This window comes from Amborella trichopoda, chromosome 9 (genome assembly GCF_054954075.1).
Source record: "Amborella trichopoda isolate Santa Cruz 75 chromosome 9, AtrichopodaSantaCruz75HAP2 v2.0, whole genome shotgun sequence".
Lineage (NCBI taxonomy): Eukaryota > Viridiplantae > Streptophyta > Magnoliopsida > Amborellales > Amborellaceae > Amborella > Amborella trichopoda.
The window spans coordinates 56,854,961-56,878,080 of NC_142344.1; the positions used below are offsets into that span (position 1 = coordinate 56,854,961).

General features: G+C 34.1%; 2 protein-coding genes across 3 annotated transcripts; both read right to left on the minus strand.

Moving 5' to 3' along the window:
• Positions 1 to 765: 765 nt before the first annotated feature.
• On the minus strand, positions 766 to 13,666 carry TRE1 (trehalase 1). Of its 2 annotated transcripts, XM_006857799.4 has the most exons (11): positions 10,418 to 13,666; positions 8,587 to 8,706; positions 6,175 to 6,290; positions 5,934 to 6,034; positions 5,741 to 5,850; positions 4,800 to 4,872; positions 4,453 to 4,617; positions 4,282 to 4,366; positions 4,024 to 4,120; positions 3,319 to 3,532; positions 766 to 1,034 (listed from the first exon to the last, which is right to left on the minus strand). In XM_006857799.4, the coding sequence occupies exons 1-11, from the start codon at positions 11,011 to 11,013 to the stop codon at positions 948 to 950; spliced, it is 1,764 nt and encodes a 587-aa protein (XP_006857861.1). In that variant the 5' UTR covers positions 11,014 to 13,666; the 3' UTR covers positions 766 to 947. The 2 variants fall into 2 exon arrangements, with proteins under 2 accessions (XP_006857861.1, XP_088704519.1); XM_088848393.1 differs by lacking the exon at positions 6,175 to 6,290 and having other exon boundaries at positions 10,418 to 10,752.
• A 2,568-nt stretch (positions 13,667 to 16,234) lies between these two features.
• Positions 16,235 to 19,481, minus strand: CNX7 (co-factor for nitrate, reductase and xanthine dehydrogenase 7). The gene is made up of 2 exons (XM_006857798.4): positions 19,340 to 19,481; positions 16,235 to 17,006 (listed from the first exon to the last, which is right to left on the minus strand). The coding sequence occupies exon 2, from the start codon at positions 16,961 to 16,963 to the stop codon at positions 16,646 to 16,648; it is 318 nt and encodes a 105-aa protein (XP_006857860.1). The 5' UTR covers positions 16,964 to 17,006; positions 19,340 to 19,481; the 3' UTR covers positions 16,235 to 16,645.
• Positions 19,482 to 23,120: the final 3,639 nt, after the last annotated feature.

The window sequence follows — 23,120 nt, forward strand, 5'->3', positions numbered from 1 at the left end:
ACCTATTGTATCCACTTTTTAAAACTTTATTGTGGAGCAATTCATATTTTCCAATTTCTCTCATTTGGCAGTTATAATATGGACTGGTGCCATAACAATCGCTTTGCTTTAGTGAAAAAAGCAAACGTCTTGAGGTTTTACACCCTAACTGAAGCATAATAATCTAGAAACACTTGGTGATAGTTAGTTCAGCTTCTTTGGCTTGATTTAGACAAATCTAATCAAGATGTTTTATAAAAAAATGAAACTTGTTATTTAGAGAAAATTTAAGCAAATATGAATGGGGAAGTAATTCCTCCTATAAAACTTAATAATATCAACATTGCCCCATGATTGTCAAATATTGGGGAAACCTATGGATAAATCCCTTCATAAGAAGTATATTTAGAAGAGGATCGCGTATTTTGTATACGGGATTCTCTAGAAAGACATCATTTATCTGTTGTATGAGGAGGTCACAATTATTTTTGTCCCTTAAATTTCAAATGAGCGGTTGTAAGAATGTCATCGGACAAACAAAGTTCCCAAAAAAAAATTTTCATACTAAGTGATAATGATTGTGACCTCTATATACAAAAAATAAATGGTTTATTTGTCGACAATCCCTTTATATATTTACGCAAATGTTTCACTATTTTGTTTTTTTTTTTTTATCCCAAATTATTCCATTTCAATGTTGTCCATTAAATTTCAAAATGGGTGATTGTAAGAATGCCATTGAATAGACATAAAGTTCCAAAAAAGATTCTTGAACTTCGTGACGCATTCCAAACCATCCAATTTGATATATAATGAGTACGAATTCTGTAAAAATAATAACAATAAAATATAAGAACCCACAAGTTTGACCAGTTTCTTAGGGACTAGATGCCTGCCAATTCCAAGTAACTTAGGCAAGTCTTGAGTGGACTCAACCGAGTTTTAGAACACTAATATTTCCAACAAAATCATTGGCAGCTGATATTGAGGTCTTCAGGCCACCCAAACTCTTCAAGAAGTGCCAAGGCCACACCATTTGTCCAACCAAAACCAGTCTACAGCATGATGGAAATCAGTTCCAAGACTCAAAAGAAACAAAGCTGAATGCAATTACTAAATTATAATCCAATGGAGAGAAATTTTATAGCTACTCTTCTAACAAATGTCATTCTCTAATCATTTAAGCAAATAAGAATTTCACCAATACGAAGTATAATCCAATGAAATCAAAATTCAGCAGACTTTTGGCAGAAATTTGGTGTTTTGGAGCCTAAGTAGGGGTGGCAACGGATTGGGTCCGACTTGACCCAGACCCGGACCCAAAAAAGAAATTATGGGATCCGAACCCGATTGGACCTGACGTAAAAATAAAAAATATATATTTAAATATATTTAAATGTTATGTTAAATATATACGTATATTATTTAAATATTATAAATAAAATATATAATTATATTTAATTAAATATTATTACAATATTATATATTAAATATGAGTTATATAATAACACTATTCCGATCGGGTCCACATAGCCCTGGACCCAAATAGCATTCGGGTTCAAATATTGGACCCAGACCTCACTCGCCAAGTCCAATTCTTGGATCCATATCCAGACCTGTGTTCAGTCTGGACATCGGGTCCCGGGTTGGGTCTGGGTCCATTGAGACCCCTAATGCTAAGAGCATAGCTTGGGCCATATATTTTGGGCTGAGTAAACGCAAAACAAAAATGAATAATAAGAATGAGAATATGAGAGAGAGAACCAACTTGGCCATATTCTTCCAAGAAACATCTTCGTGGGACGTAACTTCCATTGGATATGGTGCACCCAGTGTACTCACCTCGGCCAAGTCCGAGTTCAGTCCCATTAAAATAAATAAAAATAGAGACCAAAAAATTAATATATATTATATAATCTCTCTATTTTTAATGTCAAATGCAAACTAGCTTACTAGTTAGCTGTGCCGCTCTGTGCAATGGATCCGGACGAGAGGAAGACCCGATCCGGGTCCGGTTATGGGTCCAAAAATTGCACCCAGCAGATCAAATCCGGGTCCAAATCTTGGACCCAAACACTATTTTAGGTCCAGGTCCGAATCAGGGTCTAGTAATATTTTTGAGTCCCAATTTATGAAATATAGTTAAATATATAAATATTTTAATTTTTAGCTTGGGTCCGGATCCGGTGAATTTGGGTCCAATCGGGTACTAGGCCCGATTTACTCGGGCGAGTCCGAGTAACTCATCTAAGTCCAGCCCCATTGAAAAAAATAAAAATAAAGGCCAAAAAATTAGTTATCTCTCTATTTTTAACATCAAATGCAAAATAGCATATTAGTTAGACATGCCGCTCTTACATTAGGGGTAGCAATGGACCCAAACCCGAGGGGCAGACCCAATCCGGGTCCAATAATGGGTCCAAAAAAAAAAAGAGGCACTGTTGATGACAAGTTTTGAACCCTCGGCATAATGGCAAAGAACCGTCCAAGCTACCCATCGAGCAGTTTGAACCCCACTTTAATAAAAGTGGGCATTTATCAAATATGAAAAAAGTTTATATAAGGTTGCAACCTTCAAATGTAGAATTATAGATGCACCTCAAAAATCCATCGAAAAAAGTTATTCTAATGTTGAAAACCCTTGTAATTGATCATCTCGATATCAAGATAAATGAATTTGAAAAAAAAAAGATTTTGCGTCTCAAAAATAGTGCATCTTGCAACACATTATCTAGACCGCCCATTTTCAAGATTTTCATATGTTTATAGGTCTACTTGATTTTAACCATTTTTGGATTTTAAAATTTTATAGTAAGTTATGAAAATAGATTTTGAGATAATCCTAATACTTTTGTACAACAAAATTACATGCTATGATAAAATTTGGAAGTGTGTCGTAATTGGATTGTTTAAGGTTGCAACCTTATAGAAACCACACCCATTAAATATTACTTACATAAAGATATATATATTGTAGTACAAAAGACTCGGGAAAAAGCCGCCTCACCCATAGGGCAAAGCCGAGTAACGGAACATTGGGTGCACAATATGCAACATACGTGGGGTATTGTATTTGATTGAACATGGGACGTCCATGTCTGCACCTAGTGGATGGTGGTGATGAACCCCAACCAGGTGAATTTCCCCATGGTCCCCACTACAACTCAATCTCCACCATCCATCATCAGGAACAGATGCCGATGCCCTTTGGGGTAGTATATACCATACATCATTGGGTTATGGTGTACCTTCCCATAATTCTAAGTTCCTAACCATATGTACCATAAGGTAATGTGCTTCTAATGGACGATATTCATACAGAGATTGAGAAAATGTCACCTGGGGTGTGTACTCGCCGCCCCCACCGAACTCGCCACATGCTTCGACATCGTATTTCTCATGCATTTGTCCGGTTTTGTTAAAGGCTACATAATTTGTTCGAAGCCAACAATAAGCCATGTCTCGGGCCAATGTTCTCGCTTCTTTGGACCCAGACCTTGCGAGGCCCTCGATGATCATATGCTGCAATGGAGCCCAACCATTTGGGAAGTCCCTGCATAAGAAGTTGTGTTACTCAGACACTCTTTATCTAGAGCCATTTCGCATGTGAACGCATGTCAATACTTGGATGTTGTACAATTCTAGACACACAAACCTTAACAAAATATTGAAGCACAAGGCTGGCGTTTGAAGACATCTTGTGTCATGTTTATGTATTCTATCCTTGCATCAACCACATTTAAGTGCAATAAATACAAACTATTTATAATAAATATATTAAAACATATTATTTTATTATAAATTAATGTGTACGGATGTGTCTTTCTGTATCTTGATTTTAGGCCACCGCATCTGACCCTTAGATGTCCATAGCATATAGACAACTGTGCCTGTGTCTTGCAACATAGATAAAAAGTATGCTGAATAGTTGATTCTCTCCTCAACTATTCAACGTTCAAGGATACCGCAAGAAACCGAACTCAACAGGAACATGATCCAACCACAGAATTGATTTAAAAACAACATGGAATGGAAGCAACTAACCATTGTTGAGTTGTGTTCAACAGTGAAGTTGATATCCCTGCAACTTGAAGAAGACCAGAGTTCTGGAGGCTCTTCATAACCTTCTCAGTTGATTCACCTACTTGACATTATTGTTATAAAGTGCACCTTAACAATCTGTTACATCAATCAAGCTAATTCTAAAGGGAAATAAAATCAATTGAACGAGCCAAAAAGGATTTTGGAGATAAGAAAAATATATTTTAATTCATATTTTTTTTAATCCATTCTGTTACAAACCTGAATCAACCTCACCCCATAGAGGAATGAAATTTGATGCGAAAATATTTTGATTTTGATTATGAGCTTCCATTTTATGAATGTCCTGAAATATTCAAAATCCAATAATTAAGAACATCTGAATAAATGAGAGAGAATGAAATACACAATGGCTGATGAGCATGGAAGTACCTCACATCTGCTGTTACCAAGCCAATAGTCAAGCCACTGGCCCATCTCTGAGTTCCAAAAAATGGTTTTGATTGCTGTACGACGAGCTTCAGAAGCAGCTATAAAGTCCCTAGATATTGAAGCTTCTCCAAGTAGTTTGGCAAAGAAAGCAATGTGCAACTCCATCTAGAACACAATTCATTTCTTATTAGTTTATTGTAATGTCGCTAAGATCATCTGCAACCTAATCTAAAGAAAGCTTTTCCAACTTAAAAAATGAAAAGGAATGGATGAATTTGAACACATTTTGCAGATAATAAAACGCTTTAAACATAGACAGTATGATTACTTTAAGAAAACAGTGATACCTTTAGTATAAATGTATTAAGGTCCACCGGAAGAATTGATGTTGTTCGCAATGTTGTAAGATCAGTTGGGTCACTACAAGAGAAGATATGTCAGTATTGGTTATAAAAGAAATGCCACAACTAGATGAATAAAAAAGATATGTGCTGGGAAACTTAGATGACCCGTTCTTGGTTATTTTAAGGAGAGGTAAGCCTTCAATTCTTTTTCAATCTGAAGAAATGAAACAATTGAAGAAGAAGAAGAATACATGCTAAATATTTAGACAATTCAGATTCATAATTCAAGTTGGTATCCACAAAACATTGGCATTCATGGACTGTAATTCATTTTGTCTTGGCTTTACTGAAGGTGAACTGCAATTTAAGAACCACAAATGCTTCTTTTTAAATGGGGAAAAAAAAAAAGCATTTCCAACAGATGTAATGCATAAATAGTTTGGAAACAGAAACTGCCAAACATTATTTCTTTAGAAATGCTGCAAAATGACGATAGAATATTGGGAGTGCTTCCAAAATGCATGTCTTGAAAACCATCAAGAGTTAATGTTATAAAAATAGGCATTGTGAGTCATGCTATACTGGCAAAATATTACTGCTATGTTACATGCTATTCAAAAGGACTACCAACTTGAGGGCTTTTTTTATATTGGGAAAGTATTGACAAGAAATTGGTACACATTTATCATCATCATCATCCAAACCTTATTCCAATTATTTAGGGTTGGCTACATGAATCTTGTTCCTCTATTCGGCTATCTGTCTAACGCAACCTACCTCCTTTACCCGTGCTTGAGACGGGTTAAAAGAAAGTTTAAGGTCCTCACCCTTATTAGACTAAAGAAAATGGTACACATATTAAAGATACACATATTAATAGCAAGAAGTCCCAAAAGTACTGTACAAAGAAGAAACTAACACTAAAAAAAAGCAAAAATAGCTACCTCATCCATCGAGAACTAAAATCCCAGCCAGATTCAGCAGCTGAAGCCACTTCACGGTAAAATTGCTGTTTTGCAAAAGTATCTGGAAGCTTGGAGGCAGATGCCTCATCCTGTTGAAGGAGCAATCAAATTAGCATGGATAGCAAACACCATCTACAATGATGTTATGCATTGTGCAGAGGAAAGTACATACAATTGTAAAGGATTCAGGCCTGGGGTTGTTCCACATTGCATAGTACCGACTCAAAGTATGATTACAACCATGTGCATCTTGAACGATCACTTTGTGAAATCCTGAAACAGGATAATAGACTTGTCATTTCAGCCAAATGTTACCGGTAGTAAACAGGCAAAAGTAGAGCAACGAGTTTTGCAAATTGATAGATAATTATTATAGGCTTATGCTATTGGTCGAACAAAGTTCCAAAAATTACCTGAATTCCAAAATTTATGCTCTTTAAGCAAAGCAGGGAATGATTTTTTAACAAAATCCAAATCGCCAGTTCTCATGTAAATCTCCCAGATCATTGCACTTAGGAGAGGTGGTTGGCTGCAGAAATTCCCGTGATACTCATATTTCAAACTTCAAAAGATTAAGGGGCTGATACATCAAGATACATGGAAAAAATAACATTTACACAAGATTCCCATGAAAGCCAAGATAGATGAGATGGATTTTGTTTAATGTTCATCATACTTCAGATGGTCTGCAGAGATAACTCTCCCCAAGACCCTTCTAATTCTAGATTTTTATAAGCTCATGAAGCTTATTATCAGATTACTTAGAGAAGAAACCTCATTACAGCATGAGTATAGCTGTAAGTTTTTTCAAGGTGCACTGCAAAGTTCAGTTTAAGGTAATCCACCTTCATCTCTCTCTCTCTCTCTCTCTCTCTCTCTCTCTCTCTCTCTCTCATGAAAATGTACATTTTAAGTATGTTTAATGAATCTTTTAATTGCTATTGATTTATAGAAATGCTCAAAACTTAGTAAAGTCAATAAGATAGTTGAGGACATACACCTCCCTTTTCCATTGTGAAGTTTTAGATGTCAAGTCAACTCTTATTCACCAATGACATAAGCAAACTTCAAAGTCCACTTGACTCCTGACCCTACATGGGTGACTCCTTGCTCTCCATATTTATCATTCTGCCAAAGGTATCTCTGTCTCTCACCACTTCCATATATGTTTTGACATGTACGAAAGGTACATGCCCTTTATATGTCAATCTTGCACACTAAAAGCAGCTCTATGTGACTCAGGTAAGAGTAAAAGGAGATCCACAGAATAGAGGAGAGGAAGCAAAAGATCCATCCTTGCAAGTATAAGATTGAGTGAATGTGATAAAACAAGGCTGAAAAAGTACCTTGACTATGGAGAATTATGGATATGATAGAAGAGATTCCCAAGCTTCCTTTTTTAAGCTAAATGAGTTTCTCAAAATTAACTCCGAGCAAGTATCATTCAAGCACAGGCACAAGGAAGCCAATGAAGTAGCTATACAATAGCTGGTGGTACTAAACCCCTTGATTTAGTAATAACCCAAATGTAATAAGCCACTCCTCTGATAACCCAAATGTAATAAACCACTCCTCTGATTTAGTCATCCATTAGTTAACGTTAATTTATGAGTTATATGTGTGTAAAGAAAATGAGCTTAAGTATTTCATCCGACATATCTATCTTGTTGTGTTCCTTCTAATACAAGACCTCATCAACTGAATAAAGGGTCCAATGGGATAAAAACAAACTAGTAACTATACAAATGCAACTTGCCAATGTAATTTGAGCATGAAGGAAAATGTAATTTCCAAGTGAAGTATTTAATATCAGACATAGCTGTTTGTATTTTTTTTTATTGTTATTTAAGTAAATTTTGCTTTTTCTCTTTCCTCCTAAATCATGTCAACAAGTTGATACAAAGCATGGATGTTAATAGCTACCTAGTTTGAAAATAAATAATAACACTTAAACCTTGCTACACAAAGTTTCACAAACGTAGTGCCTTAACTCTCACATGCACAAAAGCTCCAATCCAGCAACCCACTAAAAGTAGGTAACGAAAAATCATACTTGACCTTTCGGATTTATGTTGATATTTTAAAATTGAATATAAAAAGGAATCCCAAAAAATAGTTAACCTTTGCTTGAAAAAAAGGAATTGCAAAGAATGACAGCACAAGCTCAATGGAAGCCTGCAACAAAGTATCTAAACAAATACGTTCCAAATTTCTTGCATATTGATGACACTTAGAACAAATATTTTTTCAGTTGTGTCATCATCAAAGCAACATATGCGAATAATCAAATGGACAGGGTTTTATTCCATCGGCCAACGAATCGTGCAAGTGCAGCCTCCTTCCAAGATGGATCTTGGATCTAACATTTAAGATGTCGATATTCTCAAACAACAAGATCATGAACTGGAAAAAAAATAGATTATAGATATTAATAACAGATTGTCTTAAACTCTGCTTCTGCTTTTAGGACCATTCATATTAATTCATTTAAAAAAAATTTATTTTTAAGGTCTAAATTCATTCTTTTTGCATATCCATGATATTGGTGGTTGAGACCATTACCAAGTGAAATATTAGATCAAACCATCTCTAAGATGGATTTTGGAAGGGGACCACTTGAATGTTACTATATTTAAACTCCTCTCTCATCTAATTTCCCGGATGTGAACTTAATTCTGGATGAGTGCATAAGTAGCAAATGTTTTATGGAAATGGGAGAAATGATATCATTCGATCAATAATACAAATTGCATATATAGTAGTTGAAGACAATGCATTTATTCCACGGCATTCATACTTAAAAAGCAAAGAGAAGAAACACACACCTTCTATTCGTATAGTAACTCCTAGCTCCATTTAATACAAAGCCATATGTGTCAATCAGGGAAATGAGATTATTAACAAGTCCCTTAGCTGTGTCAAACATTTTACTCACAAGCAAGCCCCTGTACAACAAAAAAAGGAAAAAGATATATGAGAAGCCCATGGCTTATATTATAGCATAAGCCACTTTGGGAAGTAGGGATCAATTTGACATCAAATCTTGCATGCGTGTAGACCTCATCTAGATAATCAAAATGAAAAAATATGAATTCACACAAATTGGGGAAAATGAGAATATAAGTTTTGGTGAATGCGGGCTGTTTATTCAGTAGATTTTGGATCTAGAAATTCAAGAATTAATTATCAATATTTCTAAAAATGAAATTGTCTAATTTGTCAAGCAACTATGATGTCCAAAATACCGGCCTGAAAAAAAAATCTCTCCAGCTATGTGTTCTGGAGCTGAGATTAACTGTAGGCATAAGCCCATCGGAATATAGAATCATTCCTTGAAAATGAATATCAAAGAAGAATTTTTGCACTAAAGAGTCCATCATATAATGCTATGAGATAAATGGAGAACTAAAGAATAATCAAGAATAGAAAAAAGGGATAGATCAGCTTGATTTATCTCAAGACCAACTTCAAGGGCCAAACCGGACCTTCTCACATGAACATGGGTCTCTACCACCTGACCAGATCCTAGTAAAAGAAAGCTAAAATAGAATCTAAATATGGAGAGAGAATTGAAGTGGTTATCAATGACCATGATGGAAAATAGGGTGGTTCTGAATTCTCCAAGCATAAAATTTTCACCCAATTTTTGGCCAAAAGTAGTAACTAAGGGGGACTTTTTTAATAATAGAGAATATAATTAGTGGAATTTGAAATAACATTTGAAACCGAATTCCTGAAATCCCTGCAAATCTTACAGGAAATTCTTCCAGAATTTCAACTGCTCTGATGAACGAAAATTCTCATTTTCAGTATATTCCTTTTTTTAACATCTTTGCGAAATTTTAATGAGAATGTCACATGAACATCAAAAAGTTTTGCACCATGGTCAAAACACTGTTTAAGAGATCATCATAGATGGTTGAGATGTACAAATAACCTAGTATTCCATATTGTCTAAACCTAAATAGGCGTGTAAAGAGGGTCCGGGTCGAAATTATTACGCTCTAGGTGAACCATGTTGGGTTTCGACCCGATCCTAACCCATCCCACCCCAAATTGGTCCAAACTGACCTAGACCCACCCAAATCCGCCCGGACTGACCCGGACCCAGTCTGTTAGACCCAATCCGACCCACTAGGTCCAATTGGCAGGTCCAGACCTGGACCCCGAAATTTTGTCCAACAACATGTTTTTTTCACAAAATAGGAAAAACTGTTGGAGTTTGAAATAAATTTTGAAACCAAATTCCTGAAATCCCTGGAAATGATACCAAAAATTCTTCTGGAGCTTCTGCTTTAATGAACTACAATTCTCATATTTCAGTTTTTAAATCTTGGAGAAAATTTCCATGAAGCAATGACGTCAATATAAAAGCTTCTGCGCCGAAAAAAAAAACACTACACATTATCATCATCAATAACTGAGATGTACAAGCTAATCTAATGTCCAAATTCATCTCAAATCTAAGTGGGGGTGGTGTCAACTCGTCAGGTCTGGGCCCAACCCAGACCCACTAGTAGGGTCCAGGTTCACCCATCCCACCGGGCCGACTTGGTGGGTCCAGCTCGAGTGTGGTCCACCTGCTAAATTTGCCTAACGCTAAACATGGAGGTTCAATTGCCACGTTCCAAGGAGAAGAAGAAAAGCATGCGAAACCTTATCACCCAATAAGAATCCCAATAGTACACCTCCCTGAATCGCGATCCAGGGAGCATCCCGAGCTCCGGCACCGGAAGAAGAGTGTGTTTTTCGGGCTTCTTGCCAACCTCATCTGAAACTTTCCTGCTCAAATTCCTCCATAGGCCATGGACATCCAGGGCCCACTTCCTCACCCTCAGGTTTCCAACATTTGGCAAAAACCCCGGAGGCTCCGGCACAAAATCACTCGGCTCGACATACACAAGATCACTCCCAGCCTGCTCCATGTAATTTTCAATAAATTCCATCAGGACTCGAGCTTCGACAGACTGATTCGAGAGCCGTGGAAGCTCCTGGAAGGCTCTCTCCGTCTCCTCGAGGCCGAACCTCAGCGGAAGATCGACATAGAGCTTCGGATCGAAGCCCGATGGTCCAAACGAATCCAGGGCAGCTCTCTGCAGCGGTTGAAGAAAATTTATTAATGGGGTTGGAGCAGATAGGGTTGCATCCATGGAGGGATTGCACTTATGAGAAGAAGTTGCAGAGGTCAAAGAACAGAGCAAATTTGAGCTCAAAAGGAAGAGAAAAGAGAGCAGAGAAACGTTAATGGCCATTGATGAGTAGTGGACAAGAAGAACACGCGTGTGTTGCTTTTCTCATTGGAGGCGTCATTTCTTGGAGGTTTTGATTTCAGTGAAAGCAGACGGGATACTAATTTTTTTTATAGTTTTCGAGTTTTAAATGTTCGTACGAGGTTGCAGAGTAACACAGAGGATCCTTGTTTCTACCGTATTGCGTGTACACGTGCCGTGATGTGAGTGGCGGACTTTTAGCGAATGAACAGGCCGGCGTTTGGTAGCCGTCACGCGGGGGAAAGTAGATTCTCTGTCTCCGAGAGTAGCGTTGCCGCGAGATCATACTGCAGATTTAGTCTCATGAAGTTAACATCCTTACCGGCCCAATGCTAAATAGGTCGAGATCGGTGAATTGTCGATCTAGATCGTAATCCGACCGGTTCTCCTGGTTGATAATAGGCTGATAAAAATAAAATAAAATAGATAAAAATATAAATTCTAGGAACCAAGATATGGAGATCGCAGGGTTCTTAATTTTGTGGGAACTGGCTCAATTCCTATTGTTGATTGGGAATTGAGTTTATTCCTATCAAATCCTGATCCGAAACATATTTTTTTTAGAACGATGGCTATGAAACAAAGTTTCAAGCATAGTTATAAAGATGGGATCCACCCGGTCTAGCTCGTCAAACTATCTAGTGCCTTAATCTGAAGAAAAAAATTGAGTTCGATCTATCAAAACTCATGTTTAACTGATTTTGTTAATTGGAATGGGCAATTTGACTAGCCCACTGGTACACAAGTTGGGTTTTTTAAAAAAATATATATTTTATATGGAAAAAGTTTATATAAGGATGCAACCTTATAACGTAGAACTACGGATGCACCTAAAAATCCATCGAAAAAGGTAGTTTTAATGTTGAAAAACCCATTGATTGATCATCGAGATATATAAACATGAAGAATAAACAGATTTTAAGTCAAAAAAATAGTGCATTTTACAATATATTATCTACATCACCCATTTTCAAGATTTTTATATGTTTATAGATCTACTTAATTTTAACCATATTTTAAATTTAAAATTTTATAATTAGATATAAAAATAGACTTTGAGATAATCTTAAAAACATTTATATCAAAATTATATACCATGATAAAATTTGAAGGTGCACCTTACCTCTATAGCTACTGATGCATCCATATACCAACTGCACCCATTTATTGTTAAAACTATTATTTTTCTTAAATTACAGTTCAGCCGTTTTGACTAAACCAGTTTTGATTAGAGAATTACTTTTACTGATTTAGGGGCCAATCCAATTCTGGTAACACTACACACATTTGGTACGTGTGAAATATACATTTGTGAAAATATATTCATGTGAAAAAAATTTCCATGTGATTAGGGATGGGAGATTTTTCATGCCAATGGGCTATTCAATAGGTGTGAAAAAATATGCTCGAACTAATTGGTGTGCAAAAACTCCTACAATAAGCATAGAAAAGAGTTTTTTCACATTAAAATACTTTCATAAAAGTATTTTTACGTGTACCAAACATGTAGAGCATATACTTATCCCACATAAGCATATAGAGCTCACTTACTTCCTCGTTTAAAAGAGCTATTATTGAGAATTTTTTTATGTGAAAATTTGGGATGTTGAATACCTGTTTTTAAAGATAAAAATCGGATTTTGAGTTCTTGTATACTTGGATCTAGCCATTCAAAAATTCGATGGCCCCTCACATTCTCATGGCATTATTTTTTTCATGAACACACACACATACATAGCATATTTGATTTTATTTTTTATTTTGTGAGGTAAATAGTTGAGTTGTTGAGGTTATATCTCAAAATTTTGGGATTTTAAAAATAGTCATAAATCAAAAAATTATCTTAAATACTCTCAAAAAGAATTTTCATAAAAAAAGTTTTTAGTGGACAAAGGATATATTCTCTCAAAAAAAAAAAAAAGAGTAGATAATGGATATATTCTCTTAAAAAAAGAGTGGACAAAGGAGATATCATCTCAAAAAATAAGTGGACGAAGGATATATTCTCACAAAAAAAGAGTGGACAAAGGATATGTTCCCTCGGGACCATCCGACTTTGTGAGCCTCGACAAAATGTGAGGATCCATGTAATTTTGTTATCCAAAGTTTTGAGTACAGAGTGTAATCTATTCAATCTAGTAATGAGTTTCTTAAAAGAATCAAATATGCAATGAATTTTATGAGCCTCATAAAAGTTGTCTTAGAATATTTTTTTGATAGTTTTAGAAAATCTATTCCGTCTTAAATTTTTTAAAACCCTAAGTCTATAGAAAAATAGTACACCAAAATAAAGTATATAAAAATATTTTCCCTTGAAAAAACATATTCATCTAGTGACTTATCTCAAAATTTCATATCCAAAAACCTTCCATATAGGCATTTTAATATCATTCAATATCCACAGGATAAATCATCATATTTATGGTTATAGGTTTACTTTTTTAATTTCATCTCAATGAGCTACTACTTTAGATATTTTTTTAAAGATATTCAAATTGTTTCTATTCAAGATTGGGAACCTTGAACAATTAAATGTATTTTAGTAATTTGGTCCCGCTAAAATAGCTCCAGTTAAGTTATAACAATACCTCTAGTTGTTTGGAATTGGAAAAACAAAACAAGGGTTTACAACCAAAAAAAAGTGGCTATCTGCCCTAACTATGAGAAGTAAAATATGAGAGTTTAAAGTATATTATAAAGTTAAAATAAAACCTTCTTGAGACTTTGAGTCAAAAAAAAAAATTGAAGACTCTAGATTCCAAGTAATAGCATACTCCCAACGCTAATTTAACTTCTAATGGTTGTAAATAATTGTGATCTCGTTGTACCCAAGACAAGTTGTCCTATTGTATACTTTATCCTTTATTAATCATATATGATCAACATTATATGCCATAGTTTAAGACACCATTAAAATAAGCCATATGGGATTGATACCCAAATGTAAATGCGTCATGTTATCCATGGATTTACTATGCTTAAACATGGGTATTTTGTCCTAATTATAAAATTTTGAATTAATACTCATTCTTGAGCAAATGACGGATTTAATCTTCTTAGGATGATTTGAGAATCTATTTTCATCTCTAATTATAAAATTTTGAACTTTAAAAAGGATTCAAATCAAGTAAGATCTAAGAACATTTGAAAATCTTGAAAATTGTCCGTCCAAATAATATGTTACAAGATACATTATGTTTAATATTCAAAATCATTTTTTCTTTTCATATTCATACATATCTATGTCGAGATGATCAATTAAAGGGTTTTCTACTATCAAAACAACATTTTATAGTAAATTTTTCAGGTGTACCTTAATTCTACAATTTAAAATTTAAAGTTGCAACCGTATATAAACTTCTTCCATATTTTTTTGTCCCACTCTATTGGATGTGTCCGTTGCTATTATTTCATGCTATTTTTTATGTTTTGAAATAGTTCTAAGTGTGTCTCTTTGTTTGGGGTGTGATGTCTAGTAACCTATTCTCTGTCATAACATTCAATTATTTATTTCTTTCTCTTTTTTTTTTATAATTTGAAATGTTAACGGATCTTCCTTTTATAATATTCTTTTCCTGTTCTTTTGTTCATGTTGATTGATCTCTTTTAACTCTTGATTAATAATAGTTCTGAAAGTATATCAATATATATATATATATATATATATATATATATATATATATATATATATATATATATATTCTCTTAATATTGTATCTAATGCTCTTTTGTTTGATGTTTTTGTCTCTTTCTCTATGAGCTTTTCTTGCAGCAAAATATCGGCAACACAACTTTCATTTAAGTTGCTTACAATTTTTGACATACCAATTAAAATAAAACTGTTGCCGACTACACATAACATTTCCTCAATAAAAAAAATGGCCAAGTTCAAAATTATGATCCTTATTTTATTTATTGATTGAGGATCCAAAAATATATTTTAACCCCTTGAACTCATTTATTGAGTGTAAAAATTGATTTGGATATCTTAAAATGCGCATATCTGATTTGAGGTATGTTGAATCGGATGGTTTAGGTCGAATATTAAGACGACGTTCGCCTCACCAACTTCAAAATCCGTTTGAAATAGAGAGGAAATATATGAAACTTATGACCTTACTGAAAGTATGACCATCGATAGAGCAGAATTGCACCGAGAGTATGACCCTCGATAGAGTAGAATTGCACACCAGGATTCATATAACCGACTTCAAATAGTTGAAAAAAAACTATAATGATAATCTGATAGCTCATATTTACGAGCACATCCAAAGTCCGTCCAACATGTATAGATTTCATTTTGCTTTATTTTTGAAAATCCTTTGTCAATCAATGCTTCTTATCTTTTTTCTCATTTCTGTTTTTCTATCATTCTTATCCCATCCCCTGTTTTCCCTCTTGCCTCTTTCATTGTATTTATCATCTTCTGCAATTATTTTTTTGGCAGCAGCTCATTAATTTCTTTATAATATTCTCATTAATTTATTTATTTTCATAGTTATTTTTTAATTATTTCTCTTTAAACTTCACAATGGTGTTATGTTTTTCTAGGTATTTTTCTATTTTTGTTACAAACGTCACATTTATTTATTCATTTATTTGATACTTATATTCTTCAATTAAAAACTTTCAAGCACAAAGTAGAGGTGCAAAGCATGTGAATTTGACTAATTGTAAATAATATGAGGTGCAAGGCTCATCTCCACCGTCCTTTCCTGACTACAGATGGACGATAAGACATGTGCCTCACTGTTTGTATGATGCTGTAACATGGTACAATCTAGTGTCACAAAAATCGCCGGGTCGACTTGGAATAGCATGATTAATCCGGACCCATAGCCACATGTCCAAGTCGCCCCTGAATCAGGACTCGGACTCAAACTCTTTCAAGGGAATCGGGAGTTGGGACTCAGACCTACAAGTATATAAATAACACTAAATAAATTTCTATTAAAAGAAAATTGTTTTTAAGAAGATCTGAAGTTCCTAGACCTTATTCAAACATTTTGAACTCTTCAAATTTCATTTGCATTTTTCTCTTTTTTTCTTTTTTTTCTTTTTTTTCTTTTTTATTAGTTTGGCCAAGCCAGCTCAGTGGGTTCAAATTGAACAAGTGGGTGACCAATTCGACTCCCGGTCCGAGTTTCGAGATTTTAAACACTCCTGTAATCTCAACTAACGTTACCTATTCAGAGGAAGGCAATACCACACCATAAATTCTTTCTTTATAAGCCAGCAGCACACAACTTTAGAATACATGCTTCTTGCACAGAAATACAGTGTGAGAATCACAACTCTCTCTCTCTCTCTCTCCCTCTCTCTCTCTCTCTAGGCCAGCAGCACAGAACCTCAGAATGCATACTTCTTGCACAGATATGCAGTGTGAGATTCACAATACTCTCTCTCTCTCTCTCTCTCTCTCTCTCTCTCTCGTCTACATTCTTGTCTTTCAAATCTCTCATAACCAACTCCTTAACTATCAGCCAACAACCAACCCCTTAGATTAAATCATCAACTTTCCACAAAAGGTGAAATTTCTGACCAAATTCTCAAAACAAGACCCCATTTCCACCAAGCTATGAACACAAAGCCCACATTTTCAGCCAGAATACCCTTAGCCTCCACTTATAGGTGGAATGACAGCCAATTCATCTCCATTCTTCACTATGGTAGTCTCTGGTGCATATTCCTCATTGAGAGCCAAGGCCATGCAATCCTTTATCTCTCTCAAGCTTGGGAACTTAGCCAAGAGCTCGATTACGCACTCAAGGGCGGTGCACCCAGGCTTGACTGATAGAGCTGTGTGTGTCAGCCCGGTTAGGTCCCGGGCCCTGGCAAAAAATAGGACCTTGAGCTCAATTGAGGGGAGGCTTTCAAGATTGTCGTTTTCATCCTTGGTTTCTCTGACCTGTTCCTCTTCATCTTTGGTCATGGTTATATCCTGGGTGGTTTGGTTTCAGAAATATGGCTAGGTGCTGAAATGGAGAAAAAGGGGTGGTTATGTACAAAAGAATCGGGGGCTGCATACAATCACAAGAACAGTTCTCATGTGAATAGTTCAGAGATATATTGATCCCACGGCATATTCTGTGAGCTAAAGGCACTCGTATGAAAACCAAAATGAAGATGAAATAGAACGTGCGCTCTCTCTCTCTCTCTCTCTCTCTCTCTCTCTCTTACACACACACAGCAGGCCCCGTGAAGCATGGAAAGGAAATTGTCCACTGTAGAAAGGACATGAGCACAAGCAAACATACGCTCATGCTCTTTATTTCTCCATTGGCCGATGGTGGTTAGATTTCGAAGACCTATGTGGGTTTCAAATGTTTGAGATCAAATCTTCATTAAAATGAATCTTTAACTTCTTTGCCTTCTCCTCTATCACACTCGAGTTTTCTTCTTTTCGCAAATTTTTCTCGAAACTGTGAAATTCTATTCCCTTTCTTTTGAAGGATTTACCTTATCCTTCATCTTATATTGAAAGAGCAAGTGCCTTGATTCTAATCTCTAAACAACTCTCCTAGCTCAGTCTTCTTGTTGGCTAAATTAGTCAATTTCAAATGGCCAATTGCCATAATTGTATTCCAAGAATCATATCATATTACGCGATGCCCACTCTCTGTAGTTAGCACTCCTTGTAAGATGAAAAGCTTTAACAGGAACTATTGGTTTTAAACAGTGAGCACTGGCTTACTTATAATTCACACCAAACCTGAGATGTTACTTGAAGCTGAGCAACACCTTTCAAAGCCAACAAAGATGAATTGTACTAACAGATCATTATATGTAACAATATTATAAAACTGTATATATAACAAATCCTCACATGAAAGGGTATATACTAGAGTATATAGACAGCATCCATCTAAAATCTAAAACAGACATTCGAACAATTGAAATTAGAAAGCAACACATACATTTTGTTATCATAGACAAAAAAAAAAGTATTCATTTTTGTTTTTTGGTAAGTCAGCGAGGATGATGAACCCCTACCAATTTTTTTGAAATAGTCAAGTTTCTAATCCGTTAGTTAGAATGGAGGTCAAGATCTTTAATTGGGGCTAAGGTAGTACTACCACCACGATCCCAACCCCATTCCCCCTAAAAAAAAAAAACAGTATTCATCTCTAGGTAAACAATAAAGATCATCCTCACCCTTATTAGACCCAGTTAAGCAATGCAGATAAAAATAGTATTTATCTTTACTTAAGAGATTTTTTTTACAGCTTGAAATCACTTCTCCTATGAAGAACACTTAGAACCAAAATCAGAGAGTCTCAAGCAGAACACACACACACACATCAGTCAAGGTCTGATGCTAAGCATGAATACGAGATCATTTCTCGCTCTAAAGAACACAAACACAAAGGAGTCATGTTCCCTAGTAAACATGAGATTGTTTCCCACTTTAGACAAAACACACAAACACGGATGCACTCATCTGTTCATATTGTTCTATAAAGGGCACACACAAAATTGGTGAATTATGAAGTTCGTATACATTTTTTGATAATAGAAATTTAGCAACAGACAATGGCAAGTTGTTCTAAAATCTGGTGACTAACAAGATTTGAATGGTCCAATTGTTCCATAAAAGAGGAAATTGAGGCTTATGAGTTATGACCAGCAGATTGATACCCTTGTCTTAATTCTTAAAAATCTTGCTTCAAATAAAACAGAACGTCTAATATTTGAACACCCAAATATAAAGAAACCCCAATTCAAAGAAGGGAAGAAAGGAACAAAGGAAATCACCAATTATGAGTTTCCTTTAAAATAATTAGTAACTATGAGTATCTGTTAGAAAATAAATTGATTATGAATATCTCCACTTGGAACTACCTAATCTTGTAAACCCTGAACATTATGACCCATGACTGATCATTTCAACAAGAAGAAAAGGAAAGCTTACGGGCCCCTATTTCAAACACCCAATTCCTTAAAAAAAAAAACAAATTTGCAGCACCCCAGATCCTAAAATATGCTAATTAAACAGAAGAGTAACACCAAATATCCAAATCCAAAAATACACCAATCAAATGAACACCAATTGGGAAGACCCAGATCCTAACAACCCAATAATACCAATCCTATTCCTAAACAGTTGGAAAACCCTAATACTAATATTACTATCAAACACTGCGGTTAAAAACCCTCACAAACATGATTTCTCATAGTCCCAATCCAGGAAATCCTAACCCCAGAAGGCCTAATCAGAGGGAGAAAAAATGAAGATAAAAGGAAAAACCTTAAAAGCATAACATATTTAAAAGATACAAATAATAAATCTGGGGGTAGATTTGCGTACCTTATTAGATAAAATTGTTGAGTCGAGTTGTTGAGCCCGCGACTGCAAAGACTTCCCATATATGGATAGAAGTTAGTTCACTTTTTATGTTCTTTGTAAAATTAATGAAATGGACAAGTCCTTCGTCCAAATTACCATATGCTCAGGCCTATCCTTGAAAAACTTGAATATCCCTTATGGGGGGGAAAATATCATCTCAACCCAGTCGTTGATGGAACAGTGTGAGTGTTATAACAATTATATTTTTTGGTTTTAATTTAATTTTTTTTTAAATACTACGAGACCCTCCTACGTACTCGTGAGTAAGATCCCAAATGATCATCATTAAATTTTGACACAAATTTCTATAAACTTTATCAATAAACTCATTCACCCAAGTTGCACACCCATGTCATAACTTTTCTAAAGATATGTGCTAAAATTTAATGGTGATATTTGGGATCCTACTCATATGGGTGTGAGAGGGTCTCATTGTGTCATTACTCAATATAAATTACTTTAATTTTGAAGCATCTATTATTCTCATCAAAACCCATCTATTAAGAATATTAATAAAATAAACTGAACAAAATATCTCTAAAAGTTAACGCCTATAGCTTTTAGGGGTATTTTATTCAATTTATTTTTTATATATTTTTAAAAAATATTTTTATTAAGTTTGTTTTTTTTTATAATAGACGTTCAAAATTTCAAGTAAATTTAATTTGTAAAAAAATAAAATTTAAATATAAAATTCAATCGTAATCATTAGATCGATCCAAAATCAATTTAGGCCATTAAAGGTTTACTGTAGTTGTCTAACCTAGGACTCTCTCCCTTTATGGGAAAAAATATGAGCCATGTTTAATCATTTATTTTAGGGTAATTAGCATGATAAGGCTCGACTGCCCAATATCAGTACCACAAGTGGGACCGACGATCAATGCCTTAAGTAATTTTTTTCCTTTTTTTTTTTTTTTTTAAGTTCATTCTTCTTTGTTGGAAACCTTGGTAGGAGTATGATATTTTTGTCTTGGCAAATCATGGTTTTTTCCAAGAAGACTTGTAACGTGTTTGTTATCCTAGGTACGTGATTTTGCCCATTTGCTCCCATTTGTGGTACATAATTATGTGGAATGTAGTTTTGAAATAAAATAATGACTAATGTGAATTTTTTTGCTAGGGATTTCATGGAAAGTTCAAGTATATATATATATATATATAGTTTAAAGAAAAGACTTTGGTTGTAATTTGATCAAAAAGCTGGTCAAATCATCTGATTTTGATCGATTTGTCCAGCTTAATAAATTGTTTATAAGCTAATGACACATATATTAGTGTCAAAAATATCAATCCTATAAATGGTTTTTAGAAAGAATATGGCTCGTTTCATTTTAGATAATGGACGTTTCATTTTAGATAAAGGAGATGTGGTATTTTATGTGAGACTATATATTCTATTGTGAAATTTAAATAATAAAAGTTAAAAAAAAAATGTCTCAAACATTAAAAAATTAGACAAAGTATCGTGTTCTAAACGCCACAATACATGCAAGAACACACGCATCTGTGTCCCATAATGTTTTAGGGGAAATTTACGAAATAGATCCTATTTTGCTCTCAAATTTTAAAATGGTCTTCATATTTTTGTATTTTACGTTCAAGTCCCATTGTTGTGGAGTGTGTATTGTATATTATTTTTTTTCTATACACTGGATTAAGGATTAAGCTTAGATTAAGGATTAAGCTTAAATTTAGGAAGATGATATATCTCATCCTCCCCACATTGATAAATAATACCAAAAAATATTTAAAAACAAACAAAATGACTAAAACACCCTTAAAATTTTGAAAAATTATAAGTGTATTTTAGTAATTTTTATTAAACTTACGAGTAAATTATGGTAGGAGATATGATGCCCAAAACTCAAGCTTAATCAGATGTATAAAAGAGAATATAAAATTCAAATAGACATTTTCTATGATCTAAAATTTGGGTTCCCTTATAACACCAACAATCATTTATTTTCAATAAAATATTGAAATTTTATTTATTTTTAACTATTGTACAGGCAAATTTGAAATGGAATATATTTTCAATATAAGATCTGGGGTCCATTATAGAACCAGAAGTCAATTATTTTCAAAATAATATTGAATTTTATGGGTATTTTTAATGTACACCGCAAAATCAGATGAACACTATTCAAACTCGAGTACTATTTTTTCGACCCATCACGGAGGATTTATAATTATTTACTTCTTTAAGAAATTTACTACAAAATTTATAAGTGATAAACTATTTAACATTCTATCCATTTACAACTATTCTAACTCAACCTCGTGTATTTTTTTATAAGTATTTAAGAATTAAATAAACGACATAGGTAAGATATAAAATTGTTTATTTCTCATAGTTTATTTGATAAATATTTTCTTATACTTTTTAAGGGTTGTAATTCATTTTTTATACAAAAAACTATAATTATTTTTATAAAAAACTATAATTATTTTTAACTATTAGATGTGAAATATATCGTAAGACCGTTCATTTTTTATACAAAAAATTATAATTATTTTTAACCATTAAATGTGAACTTCAATAAATAAAAATACGTCCTAAAAATTATATTTTAAAATTTGTGCCCAACACCCAAGCATGGGATCTCCTTGTATCAAAAGATGTACAAAGTTCCTTTTTCTAGCTAGATTTTGAGTCTTATCACTCCTAATACTTAGGGTTTTATTTGGAGGAGTAAACAATCAATATGTTCCCGTACATACATACAGTTTTGATGCTCTATCCAAGTTTGTTACAAAGACGTGTTTTTTATTCCCACTCCCAAAAAAGGCACCTTCTGAAAGCCGCGTGTTGCATAGAAAGGAGGCCAGCATAAAAAGCGTTCCTGCAATACCACATTATGCATTTGCTGCCTAGGTAAAAAAAAAAAAAAAACTACTTTGAGGGTGTTTTAAATCTGGACTCTTAAGATCCACTTGAAAATCAAAAAACTAATTTAATAAATTAATAGTAGACATTTTATGTTCAATCGTTTTTAAAGAGTACAATAAAATTATTTATTGTCAGAGTAATGATCTCCCACACCGATAAGACTCTAAATGATCATGTTAAATTTGACACAGATCTATAGAAAAGTTATCGCATGAGTGTGGAACTCCTTTTGGGGCTTTATACATGGGTGTGGGAGGATCTCATAGGGTCATTACTCTTATTATTTATACAAAAAATGAAAAGTTTATATAAGGCCGAGGCTCTAAACAATCAAATTCGAGCTTACCTCAAAAATTTCACTATAAGATATTGTTTTGATGCTCAAATATCGTCAAATTCATTGTCTCGATATCAAGATGCATGGACATGATAAAAAAATGGATTTCAAGTTTGGAAATAGTGTATTTTGTAACGCACTTTATTTTTGAAACTTTAAAATTTATAAATAAAGATGAAAATATATTTTAAGGCTATCAAAAATATTTAGAATATTGAAACAATATTTCTCAACACTATTTGAAGGTCGGTTCTAATTTGATTGTTTAGAGCCTTGGCTCTATACAAACCTCTCCCATACAAGAAGTCACATTGATCCCCTAATAGATGACTACAATATTGATTATGTTTAAAGGAATTTTTATTTAAAGATTGTGATTTACCTTAAGCTCCTAAGGTTCATATCTCAAGGTCAAAAGTGCTTGGCATCTTGTATTGTAAGCAAATGGTCATATTATTTCAATTATTATTTATAAATCACACCTAGAGTACATGAGTCTTTCTAAGTTTTCC